This window comes from Ambystoma mexicanum, chromosome 10 (genome assembly GCF_040938575.1).
Source record: "Ambystoma mexicanum isolate Mex_15411 chromosome 10, UKY_AmexF1_1, whole genome shotgun sequence".
Lineage (NCBI taxonomy): Eukaryota > Metazoa > Chordata > Amphibia > Caudata > Ambystomatidae > Ambystoma > Ambystoma mexicanum.
Window position 1 is genome coordinate 181,931,623 of NC_090932.1, and position 23,059 is coordinate 181,954,681.

At 47.8% G+C, this 23,059-nt stretch overlaps 1 protein-coding gene across 8 annotated transcripts in view; it reads left to right on the top strand.

Annotated features, from left to right (window-relative positions):
• ANK1 (ankyrin 1) overlaps positions 1-23,059 on the top strand; it is a 2,823,483-nt gene that overhangs the window by 1,803,454 nt on the left and 996,970 nt on the right. For all 8 annotated transcript variants that reach the window (XM_069617665.1, XM_069617670.1, XM_069617666.1 and 5 more), the window contains one exon: positions 15,495-15,699. In XM_069617665.1, the coding sequence (XP_069473766.1) occupies positions 15,495-15,699 (205 nt within the window). The remainder of the gene's footprint in view (positions 1-15,494; positions 15,700-23,059) is intronic.

Consider the following 23,059-nt stretch of genomic DNA (forward strand, 5'->3'; position numbering starts at 1 on the left):
AGTAATTTGTTCTTCTCCTCCTCGAAGGTATAGCCAGGATTGTCTAAAAAGTGGGGCCTGAAGCTGATGTAGTTGGACCTAGCGCAGTGACATTAACATCTGTAAATATCCACACAGTGCTCCTGAGCGGGCATTTACAGATTTTGGGTGGGTCTTGCCCAGTCAGGCCCTACCCTGTCTTCGCCTCTGCTACTCCTTATGGTAACCATGTGCTGGAAGTGTTATGGAGGACTGAGAAATTGATTTTAATGCTTGAAGTTAAGTTTGATAAATTGAACGATTAGTTGACCCAACTCAAGACAAGAACGACTACCTGGGAAGGGAAAATTCTGGAAGTAGATTCAAGAACTTTGCAGACCATGTGAGCCTTAGCGAAAGTGGGAAGGAAAATGAGTGCAATTCAGAAGGATAACAGAGTTCTGGCCAGCAAGAATGAAGAGCCGCGGAATGTTATCTGGGTGAACCACATAAGGATTTTAGGTCTATTGCAAGGAACTGAGAGCAGAGACCCAGTGTGCTTTATTGTCAAGGTAATCAATGTGTTGAACGTGTAGGTCTGCTCGCTAACCTTGTTGCACTCAGTGTCCCACGTTATTGCACTCTGTCGTCACCTGTCTCAGGCGGACCCACATAACGAAGCCTGGCCAGCTCCCCGTTGTTCAACTCAGAAGGCACCCACCGGTGCAGGATGAGCTGCAGTTGTCCACGGCTCTTAACTCAGTGGAGGATCCGCCTGTCGGTCTCAAATCATGGTGCCCATTCTTCCGCCATCAAGGAAACTGTTGGGTTTCCGCTCGTCACCTCATCAGGGGTCCAGCCCAACGGAGTGGCACTTGCTGATGCACCACAGGGAGGTTCCATCAGAGCTCAGGGGGAATAAGCAGGGAGGTTCGGGAAAGAGGGAAGGCTATTCCATTTCTTTGAGCTCATGGCCTGTGCGACTGCATCCTTCCGCGCTAGGCCATGCTTTTTTTTTCCAATACGTTTTTATTGGCATTTTTCCATTATTACAAATGATTTTAACCCCCCTCCCCCAACAGACTCCCCACCCCAACAACCCCCACCCTCTTTCCCCTCCAGGTTCGGAATAGTCCTTGTGACCAAATTACAAGCGATCAACTTGAACTTCTCTCCTCTTCGCATACCCCTTCTTGTTGCCCGGGCGTATCTTTGCCGCTTATGTGGGGTGAACCTTACACCAGACCCAATAGTTGAACCTTCCTTGGGCACCATGCCTTCCTGTAGTCCTTCATTAAGAAGTGCAGTACTAAGTCCCAGTCCGCCAAGAATTTGGCATGGTCCTCACTAATCTCGTAGGTAACTTTTTCCAGTGTAGCAAGGGTCCACATTTTTGCCACCCATTTTTGTTCAGAAGGTGGGTCTTTAGCCTTCCACTTTTGAGCCACCAGTAGTGCTCCTGCCATTACCAAAATGACGTATACCTTCCTCCGGGCCTTTGAGGTCAGTTTTTCTATCTCCCTGTCGATTCCCAGTATAAACAGTCCCACATTTGGTTTTTTCTCTGCACCCAATATGCCTCCTGTATCATGTCCCAGAAGTTACCAATCAGTGGGAAGCGCCACCAGATATGCCTCCAGGACCCTTCGGCCCCACAACCCCCTCCAACGTTGCTCTGTTGCGGTCTGATACATTTTCTTCAGTCTACTGGGGGTGAGGTGCCCCTGATACATCATCTTCATCCAGATCTCTGTGATTTGCAATGAATGAGCCAGACTGGGGATACTCCTCCACAGGGACCTCCATTGCTCAAGCTCGATCTCTTGTTCAGTCTTCTTTTCCCATTTGGTCATGAACTTTCTCGCCCCTTCCTCCTCCCCTTCCTTGATCAGCCTAAAGGTCCCCAACCAAATGTTTGTCCCCTGAGCTTGAAGTTACACATTTCTCAAAGGAGGTTAGGGCTTGAGTTGCTGCTGACTTATTAGTGGGGTGCAGGGCCCAATGTCTCAGCTGGGCATATTGGAATCTTGCGTCTTCCCCCACTCCAAAGTCACTTTTACATCTAATTACCGTTTTTGTTTCCCCCACTTTGAATAGATTGTGCAGTTTCATGCAGCCCCCCTCCTTCTATTTCTCAAACCCCTTCCCCTCCTGCCCAGGCACGATTGTGGATTCCTGAATATTGGAATAAGTGGCAAGGGAAAAGTGGTAGTTTTAGCCTGTTTAATTACTTTATCCCATGTGTCGCCCACAAGGGATTCGATTGAACTACAGTACATGTTACGAGGCCTGTCCTCCCTTGGTAGCGATAGTACCTATTCTATATTGGGGCCCACCACCGCCTTATCCATTTCCCTCCATCGCTTCTCTCTGTCCCCTTTCGACCAGTCCCTGATCACACTAATTTGGGAAGCCCAATAATATGCAATAGGGTCTGCACCTCTCATGCCTCCTTTATTCGTAGGTAGGAACATCCGTTTATACTGGATCCTTGGTTTCTTTCTTTCCCAGGTGTACGTTTGTTGTGTCTTTTTAACGTCCAAAAGAAGGACTGCTGTATCGTTATAGGCAAGGCCATAAACGCATAGAGCAGTTTCGGCTGGACTGTCATTTTTATGACGTTCACCCTACTGAGCCATGCATGATATTGAGAGAGGGCTCCACTTGTTCAGCATTATTCTTATAGATTCAATTTGTTCCTGGCCCATGCATATGGCGATCTGGCCTTAACCTCCCATTCCCCTTCCAATGGCATCTGTAGGCCTAACACTTCTGACTTGCTCTTGTTAATCTTCAACCCTGCTACTACCCTGAATTGGGTCAGTTTCCCATCCACCACTCCCAGCGATTTCTCCGGATTGATTAGTGTTAGGAGCATGTTGTCTGCGAATGCCACGACTTTGTGCCCCTTCCCACCAAATGGAACTCCTTTAATGTCTGGGTTGTTTCTAATTTTGCTCAGGATGGGCTCCAGTTATATAGCGTACAAAAGCGGGGATAGCGGGCACTCTGCTTTGTTTCCCTTGATACCCCTACCGGCTTAGACAGCTCCCCATTAATCAAAAGTCGCAAGGATGGGGTGTTGTAATTGGCTGCTATCTTAGCTATAAAGGTCTCCCCCATTCCCATCTTACGTAGTGTACCAAACAAGAATTGCCACTCCACTCTATCGAACGCTTTTTCAGCATCAATCGCTACTACCGAAGGCTGCTGATCACTTTTATTCATCTTCTCGATGATATGTGCTACCCTCCTGGTGTTATCGTGGGTCTGTCTTCCGATTGATCAGGGTCAATCAGAGTGGGTAGAAGGGATTCCAACGGGTCACCAAAATCTTAGTGTAGATCTTGGCATCCGTGTTGATGAGAGCAATTGGCATATAGGAGCCACAGAGAATCAGGTCCTTCCCCGTTTTTGGCAGAAGTATCACCTTCGCTTCCTCCCTTGAGGGCGATATTCCCCCTAGCCTCCCAAAACCATTATATAATACTGCTAGTCTCGGGGCCAAAGTCCTGAAAATGTTTTATAGAATTCGGTCGAGAAGCCGTCTGGGCCTGGGGCTTTTTTTAATGGGGAGTGAGGCTATCGCTCTGATCACCTCTTCTCTAGAGATTGCTTCCTCTAGTTTCTCCCTCTCACCCGTCGGGATCCTAGGCAGTGTGCAGCCATGTAGATATTTCTCCACTGCTCTCACCTCTGGTATATCTGACCCTCCTGTAGAAATCTGTATATTCCATCTTGATAGATTTGCTATCTGTCTGTTCCTCCCTGTCTGCTGTTCTTATTTTAAGGATAGTTCTCTCTTTTTCCTCCATTCTAAGCATCCTAGCCAGCAATATGTCTGCTTCATTGCCTTTTGTATAGTATTTCTGTTTCAGGTGGATTAGAGCCCTTTCTGCCCAGCGAGCTATTAGCATGCCCAGCTGGCCTTTCACTGCCCTGTCCTCCTTACGCCTCTCTCCTGAGGGCTTAGCCGCTAATTGGAGAGTGAGCGCCTTTAGTTTATCTTCTATCTCCCTTTCGAAAAGCCTTATCACCCTCTCCCGTTTGCATTTCATCGCTATCACTTTGCCCCGAATCGTGGCTTTAAAGGCGTCAGATTCAGTTCGTGGATCTACCCCCTGGGTGTCATTTACCTGGAAGTACTACTCTATCTCCATCCTCAATTCCTGCCCAAGAACCGGGTCCGTTAAGAGATGTGCCGGGTACCTCCACTTCCATAGGCCCACTGGGCGGCCGGGCAACGCAACTGACACTGTAATGGGCGCATGGACTGACAGGGTAATGGCCCCCACCTCCACCTCCCTCACCCTTCCCAGCAGGAGGCGCGACACCCAAAAATAGTCTATTCTGGAGGCTGATCTATGCACGAGGGAGTAGTATGTGTATCCCTTTGCCTCCCCCTTCCTCTCCCTCCACGTGTCCACCAATGCTAGATTATTCATCTTCTCCTTCAGTTCCTTTGTGGGGCGAGATTACGCGGTGAATATTTTTGCACTTCTGTCCCTCTCAGGGTCCCAGGCGAGATTAAAGTCCCCCACTAATATAATATTCCCTCTGGCAAAAGCTTCCAATTTTCGTACCATTGTTTGTAAGAAGTGGTCCTGTCCCGTGTTCGGGGCGTACAATGGTGCCACTGTAAAATATTCCCACCCCTACCTGGCATGCAATCGCTATGAACCTGCCGCTGTTATCCTTAATTACACTTAGTATTCTTAAATCGAGGATGTTCTTCAGAGCTATTAACGTACCTGCTTTCTTACTCGGATTGTTAGATTGCTGATTATTACTGTACACCCTTAACCGGAGCCTATTTTTGTCCCTTTCGTGGGTGTGGGTTTCTTGTAGAGCCAGTATATCTGGGGCCTCCCTTGCCAGGAACAAACCTAGTTTTTTCTCTTAAGTGGGGAGTTTAGTCCCCTGATATTCAGCGACATGACTTTAAGTAGTCAGACCTTAGCCAATGGTACGAGATTGCTTTGTTCCCTTCCATCTCCTGTAGGAAGCGGTTCCCTCCACCAAACTAAAAACCGAACCTGGGTTCCCCCCCCCCCACCCTTCTCCCCTTTCCCCTACTGGGCAGACTCAACCGGCCTCTGCCCCCTCCCGGCTCTATATTCGGGTGTTGAGCTCCTTCACGCCCCCAGTATCACCTTCTGCTGGTCTTCCCTGACAAATAAGAGAATACAAGAGTACCCCGTCCCCGCCCTCTGCTCTTCTTATTGCCATCCTTTGTGTGTGTGGTTCTCCTCCCCAGGAGCTGCTACCGATACCATGGCTTTTGTTATCCTAGATCATGGGAAATTTTTGTCCACAGATTCTGCCTCCTGCCATTGTTCTTCGCCCTGGAGCCTCGTGTCTCGTGGTCCCCTTTTATTCCTCTGTCTCTTCCTTGATGCCTGGGTCGACCATTCCCATGCTTTTCTTTTCGGCTGATCCGTCAACAGGCCGGCCCCCCGGCGCACTCCACTTCCACATCTTTGCCCAGGATCTCTGTGCCTAGAGTGGTTATTCTCCTTTGCTCAGCGTCCACCTCAAAAAGAAGGCCAAATGGAAAGGTCCACTTGTATCTCTTGTTGAGTTTGAGCAGTTGGATAATCGGGCGCATCTGTCTCCATTTAATTAGTGTTGTTTGGGAGAGGTCCTGGTACAGGTGTACCGCTATGCCATTGTACTGAAGGTCATCTGTCTGTCTGGCGTCCCTTAGAATGTTCTCCTTCTGCTTATACTCGTGCAAAGCTGCTAACAAGTCCTGCGGCCTGGTTCCCGGTTCAAGTCTCTTCAGGCCCACTCTATGTACCCTGTCCACCAGGATCTCGTCTGGGTTTGACCAGACTATCAGTGATGCAAAGATTTGTTGGACTGCCGTTCGCTTCTTGCCCGGGGTTCCAGCTGCCAGAAGGCCTCCCTCGATGCCAACTCCCCTGTTGCGCCCCACTTCTGTCTGCCCCTTACCCCCTTCACCTAGACAGGCTCCTCGGGGCCAGACGTGCCCCTTTCGGCGCTCTCGTCGGGGCCTTCCACTCGCTCTTTCACGCCAGTGTCCTGCCGCCCCGACGGGATTCTGGAGTGAATGTAGGTGATTCTACCAAGCTCCCCCGGATTGATCCTTCACTTTACGGTGCCTCTCCCTGCAGCGACGGGGGAGCGACTGCCAGGGTGCGCTCGTCTCCTGGTCACCAAGTCCCATTGCTCCTGAGCCTCTGCCTTCCTAAGCTGAGGTGTCCTCAGGCCCTTAGCTGCCCACGACCTCAAGGGTGCACCAGTCTGTTGTTGAAGGCGGGTCGGGTCCCCTCAATTACCTCTTCCTCTCTCTCCAGACGGGGGCTGCGCACCACCCACCTCCACCATGTGCCGGCCCCAGCACCTCTTCCAACGTGGCAGTCTGGGTCCCTCACTGCCAGGCTCCTCAGAGTGCACCAGTCGGCGCTGGCAAGTCCGTAGTATGGGAGCTCTTCCCGCCCTCCTGAGGCAGCGGTAGGGGGGTGCCTTTCTATGTGGGGGGCTGCTTCCTGACCCTCTGGGACCTCTAGCTCGAGGGCCCCCCATGGCCCTGCCAGGCTGGCTCATTGCCCCCTCTCCATTCACTTCCAGCCGCAGCGTCTCCAGGAGCTCGCAGACCACGGCGGTTCACTCCCTTGGGGTCTCTCCTGCCCCGGCGCGAGCTTCGCTTCTCTCCCTACTGGAAGTTGCTCCCTTGCACCCACTTCTCGTTTCTGGCCGCCGCCGTGCTCTGCAATTCTGGTCTCACTGAACCGTGCCTGGGAGGGGAAAACAGCTCTGGTATAACCCTAATCTGCAGAGGGTGAAGTGGAGCACGCTAGATCAACTTGTCTCCCCCGCGGCGGCCATCTTTGATCTCCCGCATATAAGGATGCTTTTTAAGCTTTCCATTGTTTTCCTAGGGTGATTCTGTCACCCTACAATTGTGTTGTGGAGTAGGCCGGTGGCAGCTGTAACTTAGCTTCTGCTTCACCAGAGGTGCAGCCTGCTTTACTAAATCAGTAGGCAAATGTAGGCAAATGTACCACTGTGGTAGCCCTGTGACTGCTAAAGCTTTTTTAAGCCCTACTCCTGCTGCTTAATATTTATTTAGCCATTCCTTTGTCTGGGAGGTCTACTAGACAGCTCTAAAAGGGCATTGTGCTAACATGGGTTCACCTTGAACCCAACCCCCTATATTGTGGTTTGAACTGGCTTGGCCTGGTTTTCTACCCCAAACATGGCCACTACACATCCTATGTTGGTGGACATAAGTGCTCGGTGTTCTTTCAGTCCAGCATAATTGACTGGCTGCCAAAACCTTTCTGTGACTGCCTGGTGTGTGATTGGAGGGCTGATTAAGGTCAGCCCATGAGTGAATGTGCATTTCTAATGGATAGTGTCCTCCCATGGATTCCTCATCTTAGATATATATTCTGCTGCTCTCTGAAAACGTTTGCCCAGGAGGAAGCGCCGTGCGCTCCAGCATCGATGGTCATCGAGTCATTGGGCCTCATTACGACCCTGGCGCTCCCGTAATGAACGGTGCCCATACGGGACCGGCACCGTTCATTACGGGATGCCCTATTACGAGGTCCCCTTGCGTGACCCGCTCAGAACGTCTGGTCAGACCAGACGTCCTTAGCGGGTTCCGCAAGTGAACCAGGGAGCTAATAATGGGCCTGTTATTAACGGATCCGTTATTAGCTCCCCCCCCATTCCCATTTAGCCCTACGGGGGCTCAAATAGGAATGCGGATGGGTTTTTTCAATGAGGAATTACCGGGTCCTCCAAGGTTGGAATGGCCCAGTAATTCCTCATTGAAGGAACCCGGACCTGGAACCCGGTATGGAGGCAGCCATGCCCTTATTAAGGGCATGGCTGCCTCCATACTCGTAATGTCTTGTTGAATTATTCTTTGCATTGCAGAATGTTACCAGTTTGCAAGCAGGGAGCTTCCTGCTGGCATCAGGGCACACTCGACGAGAGGGGTCTCGATGTCTACGGCCTTGCAGAGGGAAGTTCCCATTAGGGACATCTGTCATGTGGCCACATGGTCTTCCTTGCACACGTTTACCAGTCACTATTGTCTCGATGTTGCCCGCAGGGCTGATGCATGTTTTGGTAGGACAGCTCTGCAAAATCTGCTACTGTAGCTCTTTCTGCCCACCTCTGTGGTCCTAACTGTTTGTGGAGTCTATCAGATGAGGGCTCTGTTGGAGAAAAGCAATCCATTGAAGGAGAAATTACTTACGTAATGTTTTTTCTATGGATTCTTCTCAATAGATTCCTCGTTGTCCCTCCCAGCCATCCCCGCCCAGAAAGTTCTTATGGCTTGGCACATTTGTCTAAGCGAAGGGAGGCCTAGTGATGCCTCTGAGGTGACCGCTCCTATCTGGCTAGTTGCTTGCCTTTCCACAAAAAGCCCCCCTAAAAAATATTTTTCTCTAATTCTTGGGTTTTCACCCCTTTTGGGATGTTTCCCATTGTCAAGTTATTTACAGGATAGTGAGCCATGTCTCCCATAATTTTCCTCTGCAGCGTTCAAGCACAGAAAAATGAGGGGTAACTGAGGTATGGGGCGTAGTGACGCGGTATATATACAATGCGCAACGTCATGTCCGGGCCGGTTCGAGGTCCACTACCCCCTGTCGAAAGGTTTCCGAGCAGCAGAGCTGGATGAGGATATCTATCAGACGAGGAATCTACGGGAGAAGAATCCATAGAAAGAACATTACAGTAAGTAATTTATCCATTATCTGGGATCCTGACAGGGCTGAGTCTCTCCTGGGATCAGTGCCTGAGTCTCACATATGATTGACATGAGGGATCTGAGCAGTGAAGCCTGAAATAGGATGCAGAAGTAGCTATGGCTGTGCCTGTGCTCCAGACATTTCTTAAGAACAGAGAGGTTTATGGCATGACAAAGTTTAGATTTTGGTTGCTTTTGTCAATGCATCTTTTAGAAATTATTTACGCCTAGAGTCAGTTGCTACTTAAGTGCATATCATTATATCCCTTAAGTGTATGAAGAAAACATTATAAGGGGCCCTTTGTGTTTTCTGGAATATTTTGTTTGAAGGAGGAATGGGTTCGCGGGTTGGCAGAATTATGTCCTCATTCTGTATTTGTGTCTTTCGTTTCTCCAAATGCCAATAAAAATACATTTGAAAAGAAATCCTGATACTTTATGTTCATGCAAATGTACACATTACTTCTAAAAACAGGGTTTCACTTCTGGAGATAGAAAATTATGATGCATGAAGAAATTCAGGTTGAAAGAAGGCTCTTTGTCTTGAGGCAGAGTTTCTTTCAGTAGTACTAATCGCTTGGGAGTGGGGCTGTCTGATATAGGGTCCATCACAAGGGAATTTAACTCTGTACTGTTGGTTCTATCTTCTTGTTTACTGCACGTCTATGTGTGTTTGAACCCCTTTCTAACAGGTCACCTTTGCAGAATGAGGAAGGCTATTGCACTCTTCATCCTGTCCCCTTTTCTCCATACTTCATGGGTGTCCATCCCATGGAGATGAGACTGGTGCATTTCCACAGCAGAAATTCCTCCATATTAAAATTTTGGGGATGGAGCACGGGCACACGCAGGACATGTGCAGAGGCTGCTCAATTGCAACATGTGCCAGTCAGTTTTTCTGCAGGGACATGACCGGTCACATAGCAGTGCGCTCCCTGGTGCATATTATGTTGTCCTCCTTTGCAATTTCTTTTCCAGAGCGTTCACCTGTCCTCCCCAGTTAATGTCAGGGATAAGTGTGCAGGATTGGCAGTCTGCTGGTCGTGCTCGTGTCATTTTTCAGCATAGGGCCCACTCCTTTTGCCTGGATAGCTGGACTCCCTCTCCCACCAAGCCCTGAAAAAAGGTTGGACTAGATCTTCAGTGTGGTCCCACCGAAACACATCCAGCATTTCATCTCCAGACGAGGAGAGAAAGTGAGTGATGCTTTTTTTAAAGGGCACACTAGGTCAATGGTTTCTTCCCAGGGGACGTTGCCTCTGGGATGAACCTATCGGGTCGTTCAACAGCTACTGGCCATTTTACTGGGGGCAACCAACAAGGGCTCTTCTGGCTCTGTCAATAGCTGCTTGGTTGAGGGCTCATCAGAGTCTCAATCTCACACTCCTACCAAGGAAATATGCCTCAATCGCCCAAGGTGTTCTGCTGAAGCTTGTTTCAATGTCTGCACTTCTCCAACTAGATCTATGTCTGAGGGTTTGCTGAACCTTAAGCGAGAAACAAGGGAAAACCTAAGCAGGCTGCAAAGTCCTCTGCTGTCCCCCAAGCCTTGGCACACAAAATGGCAGTGCGCCATGAGGAGAAATTGTGCACTATCTTGAACTCAACAGATTCCCTGTCAGCAGTCTTGTCTACTCGGGACTTAGGTGACTTGCTTCAAAATGCTGTGCAGAATGAGACTCACAGACAATGGTCCTGTCAGACTCCCACCTATGCTGCCCAGGGTCTACTTTACACCACAGTTTATTGATCCATGTTATGATGAGGCCTTTCAAGTCAATGATATACCTGACTTTTCCATAGCAATGCTTTTTGTCAAATCCTTGGGCCAATCAGCCATGCAAGCTTCACTGGTACCCAAGTCAGATCTCAAGCTGAGTTCCGGCCTCTTGGGCCAACTAGACTCAAATACCTGCACGCACCCAGGACCAGGCAGCTTGCAAGGACTGCTTCTTTGATCGCTTTCAGTCATTAATAAGATTGCAAGCGCTCTCCTCCTACTTTAAGGGCTGCCTTAAGGAACTGCTACTTCCTCCAGCTACCAATTTTGCCTCCACCACCTTCCCAGCCATGGCTGCTTTGATGGAACTGACAGTCCCGGCTCTGATGGCCATGCCTTCCGGACCTTTGCCTGCTCCAGGCCCCGTGCCCCCAGCAGAACCGCCAGATGAGTCCCCAACCCCCACGGCAAGGTCTTATGGTTTTGATCAGAACACTGCAGTACTGGACACAGGTGCTGATGGTACCCCTCAGTAGGACATGGAGAAGGCCATTCCGCCCTCCATCAATGACTTGCATGAAAAGCTTGGAAGTGTGACTGAGTTTCTTGGCCTTCCTAGTCCGGTGGAGCCACCTTCAGAGCCTTGGATCTTGTACAAGTTCATGGGGCTCAAAGCAGCATATCGTTTGTGAATTCCTCTTTAAAAGGTTGCGTTGACAGATGTGGCAAAGATTTGAAGCAAACCTCATTTGGATTCCCCAGCTAAGAAGAAGCTGGACCTTCAGATTTGGTAAAGATCTATATACCCCACCCCCTACCTCATCAGCCATTTGCACAGCATCTTTGTTTTATAAGAGGCCCTCCAGTGCAGCCTCCTCTTAACGTCCTCCAAGACATCCTCTAATCCCCTGGTAAGGATGAGAGACTGTTGGACTCCCTCTGATAGAAGGTTTGTGCTAACTCTAAACTCCATCTGACAGGCAAATGCTGATGCTCTGCTGGCGGCTACTACTCAGTGACTCTGTAAGGAGTTATCTGATTTTCAGAATGACCTTCCAATTGAGAATCAGGCGGCGCTTCAGGCCAAAATCACTGATGCCAGGACGATTGCTCATTATCTTTTGGAAGCATCCACATACCATATTGATACTGTGGCTAAATCCATGTGTTTAGGCGAAGACATGAGGAGACTGACATGGCTACCCTCTTGAAATTTTGTTCAAGGCATAGAAGAGAAGGTCCTTGCTTTGCCATATGAATGGTCTGAGCTCTTTCACATTTTGAACAACCAGAATCTTATTAAAAGAAGACATTTAACATGATGGACAATCATTAGCAATTCTAACCAAACAGCTAACAAAGCTCTTCCTATTGGCCTAGACTGTTTTGTAGGATTTTAGATCTGGGAACTCTGGAGAACTATGAGGGTTTCTAGTTAGAGGTGATAGGCAGCCAGACAAGTTGCCCAGTGTACCCAGGTAGAAAGAGAGGACTGCAACCAAGAAATTCTACCACCCTGCTAGTACCACATCTGCTAAGGGAAAAGAGTAACACAAATGATGTATTCGTGTGGGTTTATGAGTCTCCGGTCAGAGTCATGAATTTTGGCAGGATGCATCCATACATTATTTTTGTAGTGTTCAGGAGCTACATGCTAGCCATTACCACATCCTTCTTCACCTCCCATTCGACAGGATGTTTCCACAATACTTCTCTAGAAAGGACAGAAACTCTTTGACATGTGGGCTCTGGAATATGTGCCCCCTTCTCAGAGGAGCCTGGGGTTTTATTCCAGACTCTTTTCAGTCCCAAAGAAAAAAACAGGCAGGCCTCAGGGCAGTTCTGCACCTGTAGCCTGCCAATTCCCTTTTAGATGACGACTTGTACTCACATCTGCTCTGACTCAAAGAGACTGGTTATGCACAGTAGACCTGAAGGGCGCCTATCTGCATGTCCCAATTTGGCCTGCTCACAGAAAATGTCTATGCCTGTTATTAAAAGTGCATGCCGGCCATGGAGCACATCTCCATCTGAGGGGATCCACATCTACCAATATCTCAATGATTGGTTTCTTTGTGCCAGCTCTGCTGAAGACATGAAGACGGCCCTTGGCATCCTAATGGAACTCTTATTCGAGTTGGGCCTCCTCGTCAATCAAGAGAAGTCTCAGTTCCTCCTGAGCCAATCTATTCATTTTATTGGCCTGCAGTGGGACACCATAAGAGTGAGCATGTTTCCTACTTTGTACCGTATAAAAAAACATCAAGGAGATGGTCCTCCAGTTTTTTAAATAGAAGGAGCTTGTGGGATTATTCTTTCAAAGCCTTTTCAGTCTCATTGCCTCCTGCTTCCTAGCAGTCCCCTTTGCATGACTCAAAATGAGAAGGATCCAGCTGCATTTGGCCCAATCAGTCTTGCATGCCGACTTCCTGAGTTGGTCCAAGGAAGAGAACCTGTTGGTTGGCATGCCATTCACAGACGCACCTCACAAAGCCCTTGTCAAGACAGATTCCTCTCTAACCGGACGGGGCACCAACATGTATTATCTCTTGGCTCACTGTCGATGGTCCTACCAGGAGCAGCAGGAACACATCAATGTTCTAGATCACAGGGCCATTTAATTAGCTTTGATTGCATGCCTCCCCTCTCTGGAGGGTAACACTGTGGTAATTCAAATTGCCAATAGAACCTGCGTGTACTGTATCAACAATCAGGAGTGCACCTGATCTCCCTTGCTATACAGGCTAGAGCGCTGATTTTGGAGTGCAGTCTAGACCATCAATTTAGTCTTTAGGCCATACACCTCCCAGTGTGGAGAATATGGAGGGGGAAAGTCTGAGCAGACTCTCTCAATTTAACCACAAATGAAACTACACAGTTCAGCACTTCCCCTGGTCTTTCAAAGTTCAGGTGTTCCTCTACTAGACTTGTTTGCCTCGGAGAACAATACAAAATGCCAATTCATTCCATTGCTGGAAGATGTGTTCAGTATTCAGTGGACCAACTGCACAATTTATGCATTCTCAAAAAACAAACACATACAGAAGGTGATTCCCAAGTGGCGCTCTAGGCACAGTGATTCGATAATTCTGGGGACTCCTCAATGTCTTTCCAGGACCTGGTCCCTGACCTGCTTGAGCTTGCTAGAGAGCCAATCTTTCTTCCAGCCTTTGCGCAGATTTAAACTCCACCTTTCCTCTAGGTGTGTCAACCATCCCCTCAAACACTGGGATGGCCAGCTGGTTCCTGATGAATTGACACTGGGTCACTTAGAGATTTCACAGGACAATCTGAAAATCATTCAGGCGACCAGAATCCATCCACCCATTCCCAGTTTAGGAGCAAGTGGCTGGGATTTGAACCTGTTAAAAGACTCTGTTGATCAGGTGCTTTCCTTCATGTGTGACCTGGCAAGTTTAAGTTTGCAGGTCGACTCTTGTAGAACAAACCATGCAGCTGTATGCACCTAGAGGAGTTCCTCAGACATATCCTTTTCTACCTTCAATTCTGTCATTAGCAGGGATCGAAATTGTGATTGGATAAGCAGGAGCTAAAAGTAGCTCCTGGGTATCCAGCATTAGCCAGTGAACAAGAGCTGCCACTGGGGAACTAGTAGCTATTACACAGCGTTCCGCAAATCTAACTTCCACATAAGATGCAAACATATCATTTTGTTAATTATTTATGACCCCTTATGCTTTAAATGTTGTATAGCTGCGTCCTAATGTTTATTTATAGATTGTATCAAACACACAGAGCCTAAAGTAGCTCCTGCTAGATGTTGGTATCATGCTCATCAGGGTCGTCTAGGCAACAAGCAGGAGCTAAATATCTCACAGCTCCCCTCAATTTCGAACCCTGCATTAGGCATCATTGTGAAACACTGTTGAAGATGTACCCATCAGTTAAGGCACCACATCCTGTTTGGGTCTTGAACTTGGTCTATTCAGTTATCTGACATAAGCCCTTCAAACCCATGACTTCCACAGAAATCAAATTAGTCACATGGAACGCTGCCTTATTTTTAGCGATTACATCAGCTAAGAGCATAAGTGAAATTCAGGCGCTCTCAAATTCTGAGCAATTCACCATCTTTCCCAAGAATAGAGTCATGTTGCAAACACATCATATGTTCTTTCCGAAGAATGTCTCTTCAGTTCACATTAACCAAGAAATATCACTGTTGGTGCTCTTTGCCAAATCCACAGTGCGAGCCAGAGAGTGTGTCTTGCATTCTCTAGACATTCGCAGAGCATTGACATTTTATCTGGACAGGACACAATCCATGAGGAAGATTGATAATCTTTTTATTACTTATGGTGGCCCGCAACCAGTCACAAAAGCCTCAAAAGCGTACATAGCTAGCACATTGGATAGTGACTTGCATATAAGAGTCTCACTCATTGTAGCTTAAGCCACTCCCAAATGGCCTTCATAAACATACAGTTAGAGCCAAAGCGATGGTGGTGGCTGTTCAAAGGCAGGTTGTGTGGGATGTCAGAGAAAAGGTGCCTACATGCTCTTCGCCTTCCGTCTTCTGCCAGCACTATTGCATGGATACCAGTTGCATGTCGGAGCCTAGATTCAGACAGGGTGCCCCAAGAACCTTTCTGCTTAGGATAGCCCCTGCCACCGAGAGGGTTAATGCTTGGTACTCTCCCATGAAGTATGGAGAAAAAGGGATTGGGACATAGGAGAAAGAAAAGGGTTGCTCGCCATAGTGACAGCTTGACTCCTAGCCCATAGTCCACTTTTCTCCATGCACCCCCATCCCACTATAATCGCATCGCTAGTTACGAAGCCCATCTAATGTGGTGGAAATAGGGACTGGCGGGCATTGTCTGTATACGCCATAAGCGGGGACGGGCTCCTCCTTGAAATTTCAATTTGGAGGAGTTTTTGCTGTGCAAGTGTACCATTCCATTCCCATGGGATGAACACTGATGAAGTATGGAGGAAAGGGGACTATGGACTAGGAGTGCAGCAGTAACTCAGGTGGGTAGCTTTTTCTTATTTGTGCAGGTATTCAGTAGGTCAATGTAGCAAGATGTTTAGGCCTTTTCTCTTCTCTTCTCTCCATAGGCCCAGCCTGTTCCTGACGATCTAGTTTCAAAGTTGTTGGGTAACCAGGCCACTTTCAGTCCAATCGTCACTGTGGAGCCACGACGGAGAAAATTTCACCGCCCCATAGGGCTCCGTATTCCGTTACCTCCATCTTGGAAAGACAATCCACGGGATAGCGGGGAAGGAGATACGACAAGCCTTCGCCTGCTTTGCAGCGTTATTGGTAAGAGAGACTCTCATGTGTGGAAATGTATGTGTCTGAGTCTCACCATTAATTCAATTTTCTCACCATAAATCATTCCATGCTGTGATCCATCAAAAACCCAATGAAATGCCCCATAGTTAATCTCACCTATTGGCCACTTGTTTTTACCATCCTGAGACCCATCAATTGACCCCTCCTCTGATCTGCGAATACATTTAATCCTTTGATCTATAAATAACGACACTGTCTTGCCAATAAAATAACCCTCTCCTCTGAATTACCAATAATCCCATATTCTGACACTTTGGTTATTCCATAAAATTATGGCAAGGAGATTTTCGCGTAATCATAGTCACTGACACTTCTCTGAGCAACCTTTCAAACCCTCCACTCTTAGCCTGTCTGTCAATTGTTGAATTTGGACTGGCCACGTGCACCCGAGTCTTGGTCCTACCAGTAATGGGAACAGTACAGGGAAAACTGTTATGTCATGCCCCCTCTGCACAGGACCACAAGCAAACCTAATCTGTTATCAGCCTTGTTGTGCATGCAGTTTGGTTCCATGTCAGCATTTGGGCATACCCTCTCTTTTTTAAGGGGAAATGTAAAAGCAAAAAGTAGTGGATGAAAGGTTTTGAATTATTCAAAGCCAATGGCGTGTCTCTGTGCAACCTTCCAAAATAACGTGTAGCTTTTTGTACTATTACAGATGGGGAACAGCCATAACACTGGCCTGTCTCTTAGAGCTGAACTGATAGCAACCGTTACCCCCTTACCCACCCATACACCACCTTTTTCAATTGCAGGATCTAGAGTGCCAAGAGGCCATGCGAAATGCAAAAGCTGTGATATGGCAAGTCGCCTAAACAAAACATGACATTGACATATACAAACCGCTCTTGGTCGTTCCTCCATTTGGAGCAATCCAGCCTACTGTCTCCTTCAGCGAGGCAAACTAAATCTAAATGGTAAAGGAGGGACAGTATTGAATTCATCATGACCATTGGAATATTGCTCTGGGCAAACTTCCAAACCATCATTTTGAGCCAGTGAGCACCATTTTAGAAAGTGAACCGCCATATGAAAATCAACCTTGATCCTGCTACTAATGGGAACAGTCCACCCTGAACTGCAAGGTGATGCTCCCTCTGCAAAAGAACACAAGAAACATCAGACATGGTTCGCCCTCATCAGAGAGGTGACTCATGGTTACCGCTGGCACAGCAAGCAAGGCACCCATGTTGGGGCATAATGTCTGTCACTTAAGGGGGAAAAAGTATAATAAAAAATGAATTCGTATTAATCAGTGCCACTGTTATTGCTCTGGGCAACCTTACAAAACAACTTGTTTTTAGTTTGTCTGCACCAGAATATCACTGATTGCAGGATATGCCTCTGGTGTCTTTTTACTGGACATTGGCTCGTGTCAATCGATTACACCAACGGCATTTAAAGGAAGATTATCGAAACTAGCTCTCTGGTGTTTGACTTGCAAATTGCCTGGTACTACCTCTTTGCAACGAAAAAATAATCCGAGATGGAAGCTCAAAGGCGACAGAAAAATCCCAGCAGAGGCCCAAGAAGGGAGCTAAAAAACAGAGGAAGAGGTCAACTCCCCGTCTCACACCATTCCTCTTCTTTTTTTATTTTTTATTATTATTGTGTTACATTTTTATTATTATTGTGTTACAGTCACCTATTTCACTTCCACATAATAAAAAAATTAAATAACCTAAACATACTAATTAAAACACTCAGTGACAGCAAAAGGAAATTAAGAATTCAACCAACCTGTCCCAGGGGCATTTTGGTATACAGTTCAAGCTTCGTAAGTACTTTCACAAGTTCAATAGACAGGAAGACTTTGTGCCCCGAGGACAACCGATACCAAAAGTCTCTTGTTTCCAGCCATCATGGATTATCAACAAATCAGGAGAATGACTGGATTATTAGGTCTCTTGTTCCTCCACACTCCATCAAAGTGGAATAGAGATTGTCATACTGCCAGTTTACATGTTGCACAAAAGTCTACCATTGGTCTGATCCTTTGTCTACTCGAAATAATTTCTCCAGTTGGTAATACAATCAAGCAGAATCTTAGCAAGGCATCTCTTCCTCCGCTATCAGGTAACTGCCTGAGATACCGTGGCAGGGCTCCCAGGCGTTTATCCTGAGTAGACGGGTTCCTATGGAGTTTTAGCTCCCTCATTGTAACTTCAGTGTTTATGCGGTCGATTTCATTTAACGTTCGTTTACATCCCTTCTCATTGATCTTTAACTCATCCTCAGTTTTATGGAGGCGCAGCAATATGGACGACAACTTCACCATTTGTTTTTTAATAAAAACATTTGTGCCTTTTCGTTCTTCTTGGCAGAGGTCTGCGCACAATGAATTTTCTTTGGGCCATTTAACAAGCCTATATAGCTGCAACAATTTCCACTCCAAGTAAACCCCCAAAGACTTCAGTCCCAACTCGTAACGGAGTGAGACTATCGGGATGGAGAGCGGGAGCATCAAAGCCTTTTTCCAAAGCCTTCTCTCCAGGTAGTCCCAATCAAGCTCCCACACCTGGGACTCAATATCCATACCATACAAGAGAGTTCAATCAAGGGGGCCAGAGAGAATTTACAGAAATTGATTTTGATGTTCTTCATTTGTTCAGCTAGTTGGTCAATTTTGGCTCGCAATTTACCTTTTATTGAGGCTACGTTTGCATGTGCTGTTAATTTGAAACCCAAATATTGGGTTTCTTATACAGGCCTAATAGCCCTTGACTCCAAAGTCCATCTATAAAGCTGTACCGTCTTTGTCCGTATGCCCATCCTGCATCTATGTGATCACTGCGGCGCCCTCAACTGCGTTGCCGAAAATACTGACGGCAGTTACGGTGCGGCGCAGTGATCATATGGATCACTGTGCCCTCTCCCACCCCCAACCCCAACTCAAACACACTTATCTTTAGGGCGGCACACTTCTGCGTGTGCCGCCCGCACTCTGCGATTCCTGCAGTGTCAGCTCCTCCCACTAACGTGGGTTGGAGCTGACGTCGCAGGGTGCTTTTCATTATTTTTGTAACATTTTTTTTAACGTGTTCCCCGCTTTCCAAAATGGTAAGTGGGGGACACCCCTGCAACCCCTGACCCCCATTACTGCACCCAGGAAGAGCGGGGGACACCCCTGCATCCCCTGCTCTGCTTGGGCGCAGTAAATATCACCCTCATTTTGTGCGCCTCCAAAGTCACAGTGACTGCGGGGGCGCACAAATGAGGGCGACATTTTTGTACGATACCCCAATCCTCACTATATTGGTCTTACCAGGATTGATTTCCAACTCGTTAGCCAATGCATACTCACTCATGGCACTCAATATTTGCTGCAGTCGCCGAGGGGTAAAGTCCATGAGTAAGATATCATCTGCATACGCTAGCCTACTCACCCTCCGTTTACCAATCCTAGGGCTCGCCAAGGTACGCTTGTTTAGAGTGTTTTTTAAATTGGCCAAGTACAAGTTAAAACGGCAGGGAGAAAATATGCATCCCTGCTTCACTCCTCTTTCAGTGGGTATGGACCTGGCCAAATGTCCCTGTCTATCCGTTCTAACTAAGATGTTCATGTCTTTATGTAGATATATCAGGATGGCCAGCAGTCCAGGGGGTATACCCCATTCGTGCAGCTTTCCCCGACAGCCGGGTCCTATTCACGGTGTTGAGCGCTTTAGAAAAATCGATCAGGGCTACACAGGGGTGGGGGGGGGGGTGGCTACCAGCCCACCATGCATTATCCCTTAGCGTGTTCACAATCAGCCCATTCAAAGTTGTAGATGGGCCTCGCCTGGAGCCTGTTTGTGCTTTATCAAGTATGTTCCTATCATTGTCCTAGCTTTCCAATTCTCGCAAGACTGCTCCTGCAAAGATTTTACTGTCTGCGTCAAGAAGAGCGATCGGGCGATAGTTGTTGGGATTTGTTTGTTCGCCCTTCTTGAAAATAGGAACCACCACTCCAGACTTCCAGCTTGCAGGGAATTGTCTCCTCTCAATACAGCTCTCAAGGAGCTGCTGCAACACTGTGGTCCAGGTCTCTAAATCAGCATTTAACATGGCATTTTATAGGCCATTCGGGCCTGCTGCTCTTGAATGAGAGGCTTTCTTTATCAGTTCCCCTATGGGATCTGATAAGCCACATCAGGCCCAAGCATTTTCCATTATAATACTCTCTCCCCTGTGAGAAATCTTACTAAAGAGCAACCCAAAATAAGAGCACCATAGATCCTCTGATACACAGATACTTTGGGCAGAGGATTCAGTTGCCTTCCCACCATTCATCAATGGGCAGTAATTATGGCCGTTGTTAAAGGCATGGTCTAGTAAAAAAATGTATTTAAAAAATAGATAGGCAACATGAAAAAAAAATACTAGCATTCTCTTTTTTAAAACTTCCTATGTAAAATTTTGAGCTATTCAAGCTCAAAATTCGCAAAAGCAAGCACATGGGCGCATCCATTTTGTGAAATGGATGCCCTCCTGTGCTGGCTTTTGCTTTTGTGGCACTAATGAAGGAAAAGCCAGCCAGCTGTAGTAAACGAAAGCTACCGCTGGGTGGCTTTCCCTTCATTAGCGCGGAGGACGGGGACCGGAGACCAGAGCAGGAAAGCTGCAGCTGAATCTCGGTAAGTGCTATTTATTTTTGTTTTTAAAATAAGCACTAGTTGTGTTTTTTTTTCTAGGTTTTCCGGGCTGGAGGAGCCCGGAAAACTTAGAAATAAAACCGCAGCTTTAAAAACGTATTTATGTTTGCGGTCGCTTTTGAAGCGGTCGCTTTTGAAGCGACCGCAAACATAAATACAACGTTTTTAAAGCTGTGGTTTTATTTCTAAGTTTTCCAGGCGGTAGCTTTTGTTTACTAGAGCTGGCTGGCTTTTCCTTCATTATTCCTTCTCCAGGGGATGTTCAAGGATAGGAGGACCGACTTGGAACGATTAATCTTAAATCCTGATATGACGCTGATATGACGCTGTATTGCTCCATCAGTTGGATCGCCATAGGTACTGAGACCATCGGGTTCACCACGAGTAACAACTTGTCATCCGCATATAAAGCTACCTTGTACACCTGCCCCCCCCATGCAGAGTCCCTCTACTCCGGGTTCCCCCTCTGATCCTCTGTGCTAATGGTCCTAGAGACAGTGCAAAAAGGATCGGAGAAGGGGGGCACCCCTGCCTAGTTCCTCTCCCCAGGCTGTGACACATGCCCTGGGTGAGGAGAACACTGCCATTATCCCCCGTAAGAGCCTGTTCCCCATACCACATTTAACAAGGACCGCTTTCAGGAAATCCCACTCTGCCCTGTCAAAGGCCTTTTCGGCATCCACTGACAGAAAGGCGGGGTCCCCTGCTGCACCAGCTGCCCTGTGAAGTAAGTGCAGGGACTTCCTCATTGTGTCCTCCCCCTGCCAGCCTTTGATGAAACCCACCTGGTCAGGGTGTATTAAGCATGGCATGTGCCCCTCCAGCCTGGCCGTGAGAACCCTAGCATATATTTTGAAATCAATATAAAGAAGGGATATAAGTCGGTAAGACCCACAGGTCTTGGGATTGCTCCCCTCTTTAGGTATTACAGTAATGAGATCCTGCGAGAATGAGTCTGGGACAACCCCTGTTTCTAGTATGTCATTGAAGAGTTCTATCATGAAGGGTAGAAGGATTTCCAAGAAGGACTTGTAAAAGCCTGCCGAGAACCCATCTTCACCTGGCGCCTTAACCAGGGGCATTTGCGCTACCACCCTCCTGATCTCCTCCCCTGTTATGGGGGCCTCCATTTCCCGGGACTCCACTCTGGTCAGTGTGGGCAGTTGGATATCTGCCAGATACATGTCACTTCTCTCTTCCTCCTGTGTGGACTCCGACTTATACAGAGTCTCATAAAAGGAGGCAAAAGTCTCTAGTACCTCTTCTGGCGATGACACAGGCACCTTATCCTTTCCGATGACTTTCAAGACCCACCTCTGTGCCCGTTGTCCCCTTAACTTGGCCGTCAGCAGTGCGTCCGCTTTGTCCCCCTTCTCATAACATTTTTGCTTGAGGAATTGCAAATTCCGAATTATTTTCCCTTCCCGAAGTAGTCTCAGCTCTTCTCTCTTACCCTGTGCTTCCACGAGAAGTTCTTCCTTACCCTCCACTGTTCACTATGCTTGTTTCTCCAGTCTGAGAATCTCCTCCTGCGGCCCCCTTTCAATGACGGTCTGCTCCCTCTTTTTTCATGCCTCCTCACTAATCAGTATTCCACGTCAGGTTGCCTTCCCCGCTTCCCAGACAATTTTCTCTGCTACCTCCCCTGTATTGTTTATGGTAAAGACTTCCTTTATCTCTGTTTGCATTACCTCCCGGAACACTGGGTCTTTTATTAGGGATTCTTTCCCAACTAACCCAGGTCCAAGGTAACCAGATTGTGATCAGTCCATGGGATAGGGTGGATCTCTGACCCCTGGGCGATGTCCCATAGGTCTCTCGAGATGTAGAGGTAGTTTATCCTCGTGAAAGCTCTGTGGAGGGTGAGAAGAATGTTTAGACTCTCTCCTGCGGATGGAAGTGGTGCCATATCTCTCTCAGGCCATGCAGTTCTAGTGTCTCCCCAATTTCCCCGGGGCCCTGCCTCATGTGCCTCTGTCCCCTGTTCTGCGTAGTCTGCCTGTCCATCACCACATCGGCCCATATTTTAAAGTAATCTCCCAGAACCAGGCATCCTGAGCTCTCGCTAAGAATCTTGGGGAGTGTACCCTTCATGAATTTTAGTTGTCCCGGGTTAGGTGCGTAAATCGTGGCAAACGTAAAGTTCACCTTTCGAATGCTTCCTGTGACCAAAAGGGCCTGTGCATCAGGATACCCACTCCCACATTCCTGAAGTGGCCAGAGCCCGGGATTTTGTGTCCCACCTTACTGTTCAGGATTCTCTGCTCTTCCCCATTCATGAACTTTGTCTCCTGCAGAAAGAGGATATCCAGCCCCGACCTGCGGAATTCCCTCGCTACCAAAGGACTCTCTGTTGGGGAGTGGAGACCCTTTACATTCAGGGTACCAACCCCCAGGAAGCCCATTTGTTGCCCGTCAACAAGCGGTGTCATCATGTTATCTCACTGCCAGTGAACCCTCCACTCCACTTGCTATGCCGCTGTGGGTTGCGTGCATTATCATGAACCAGACCAAAACTCAACATAACTAAGAGTACATTTCCCCCCTGACCCCTATCCCCTCGAACGCCCCCAGCCACCCCCCTATTGCCCTGGCGCTAAGCCGGCCCCCACAGGATCCATCGTGGCCGAACCACCAACCTGACCTATCATGCAGGTCGTATCCAATAACCTCACTAGATTTGTGAGCCCCCA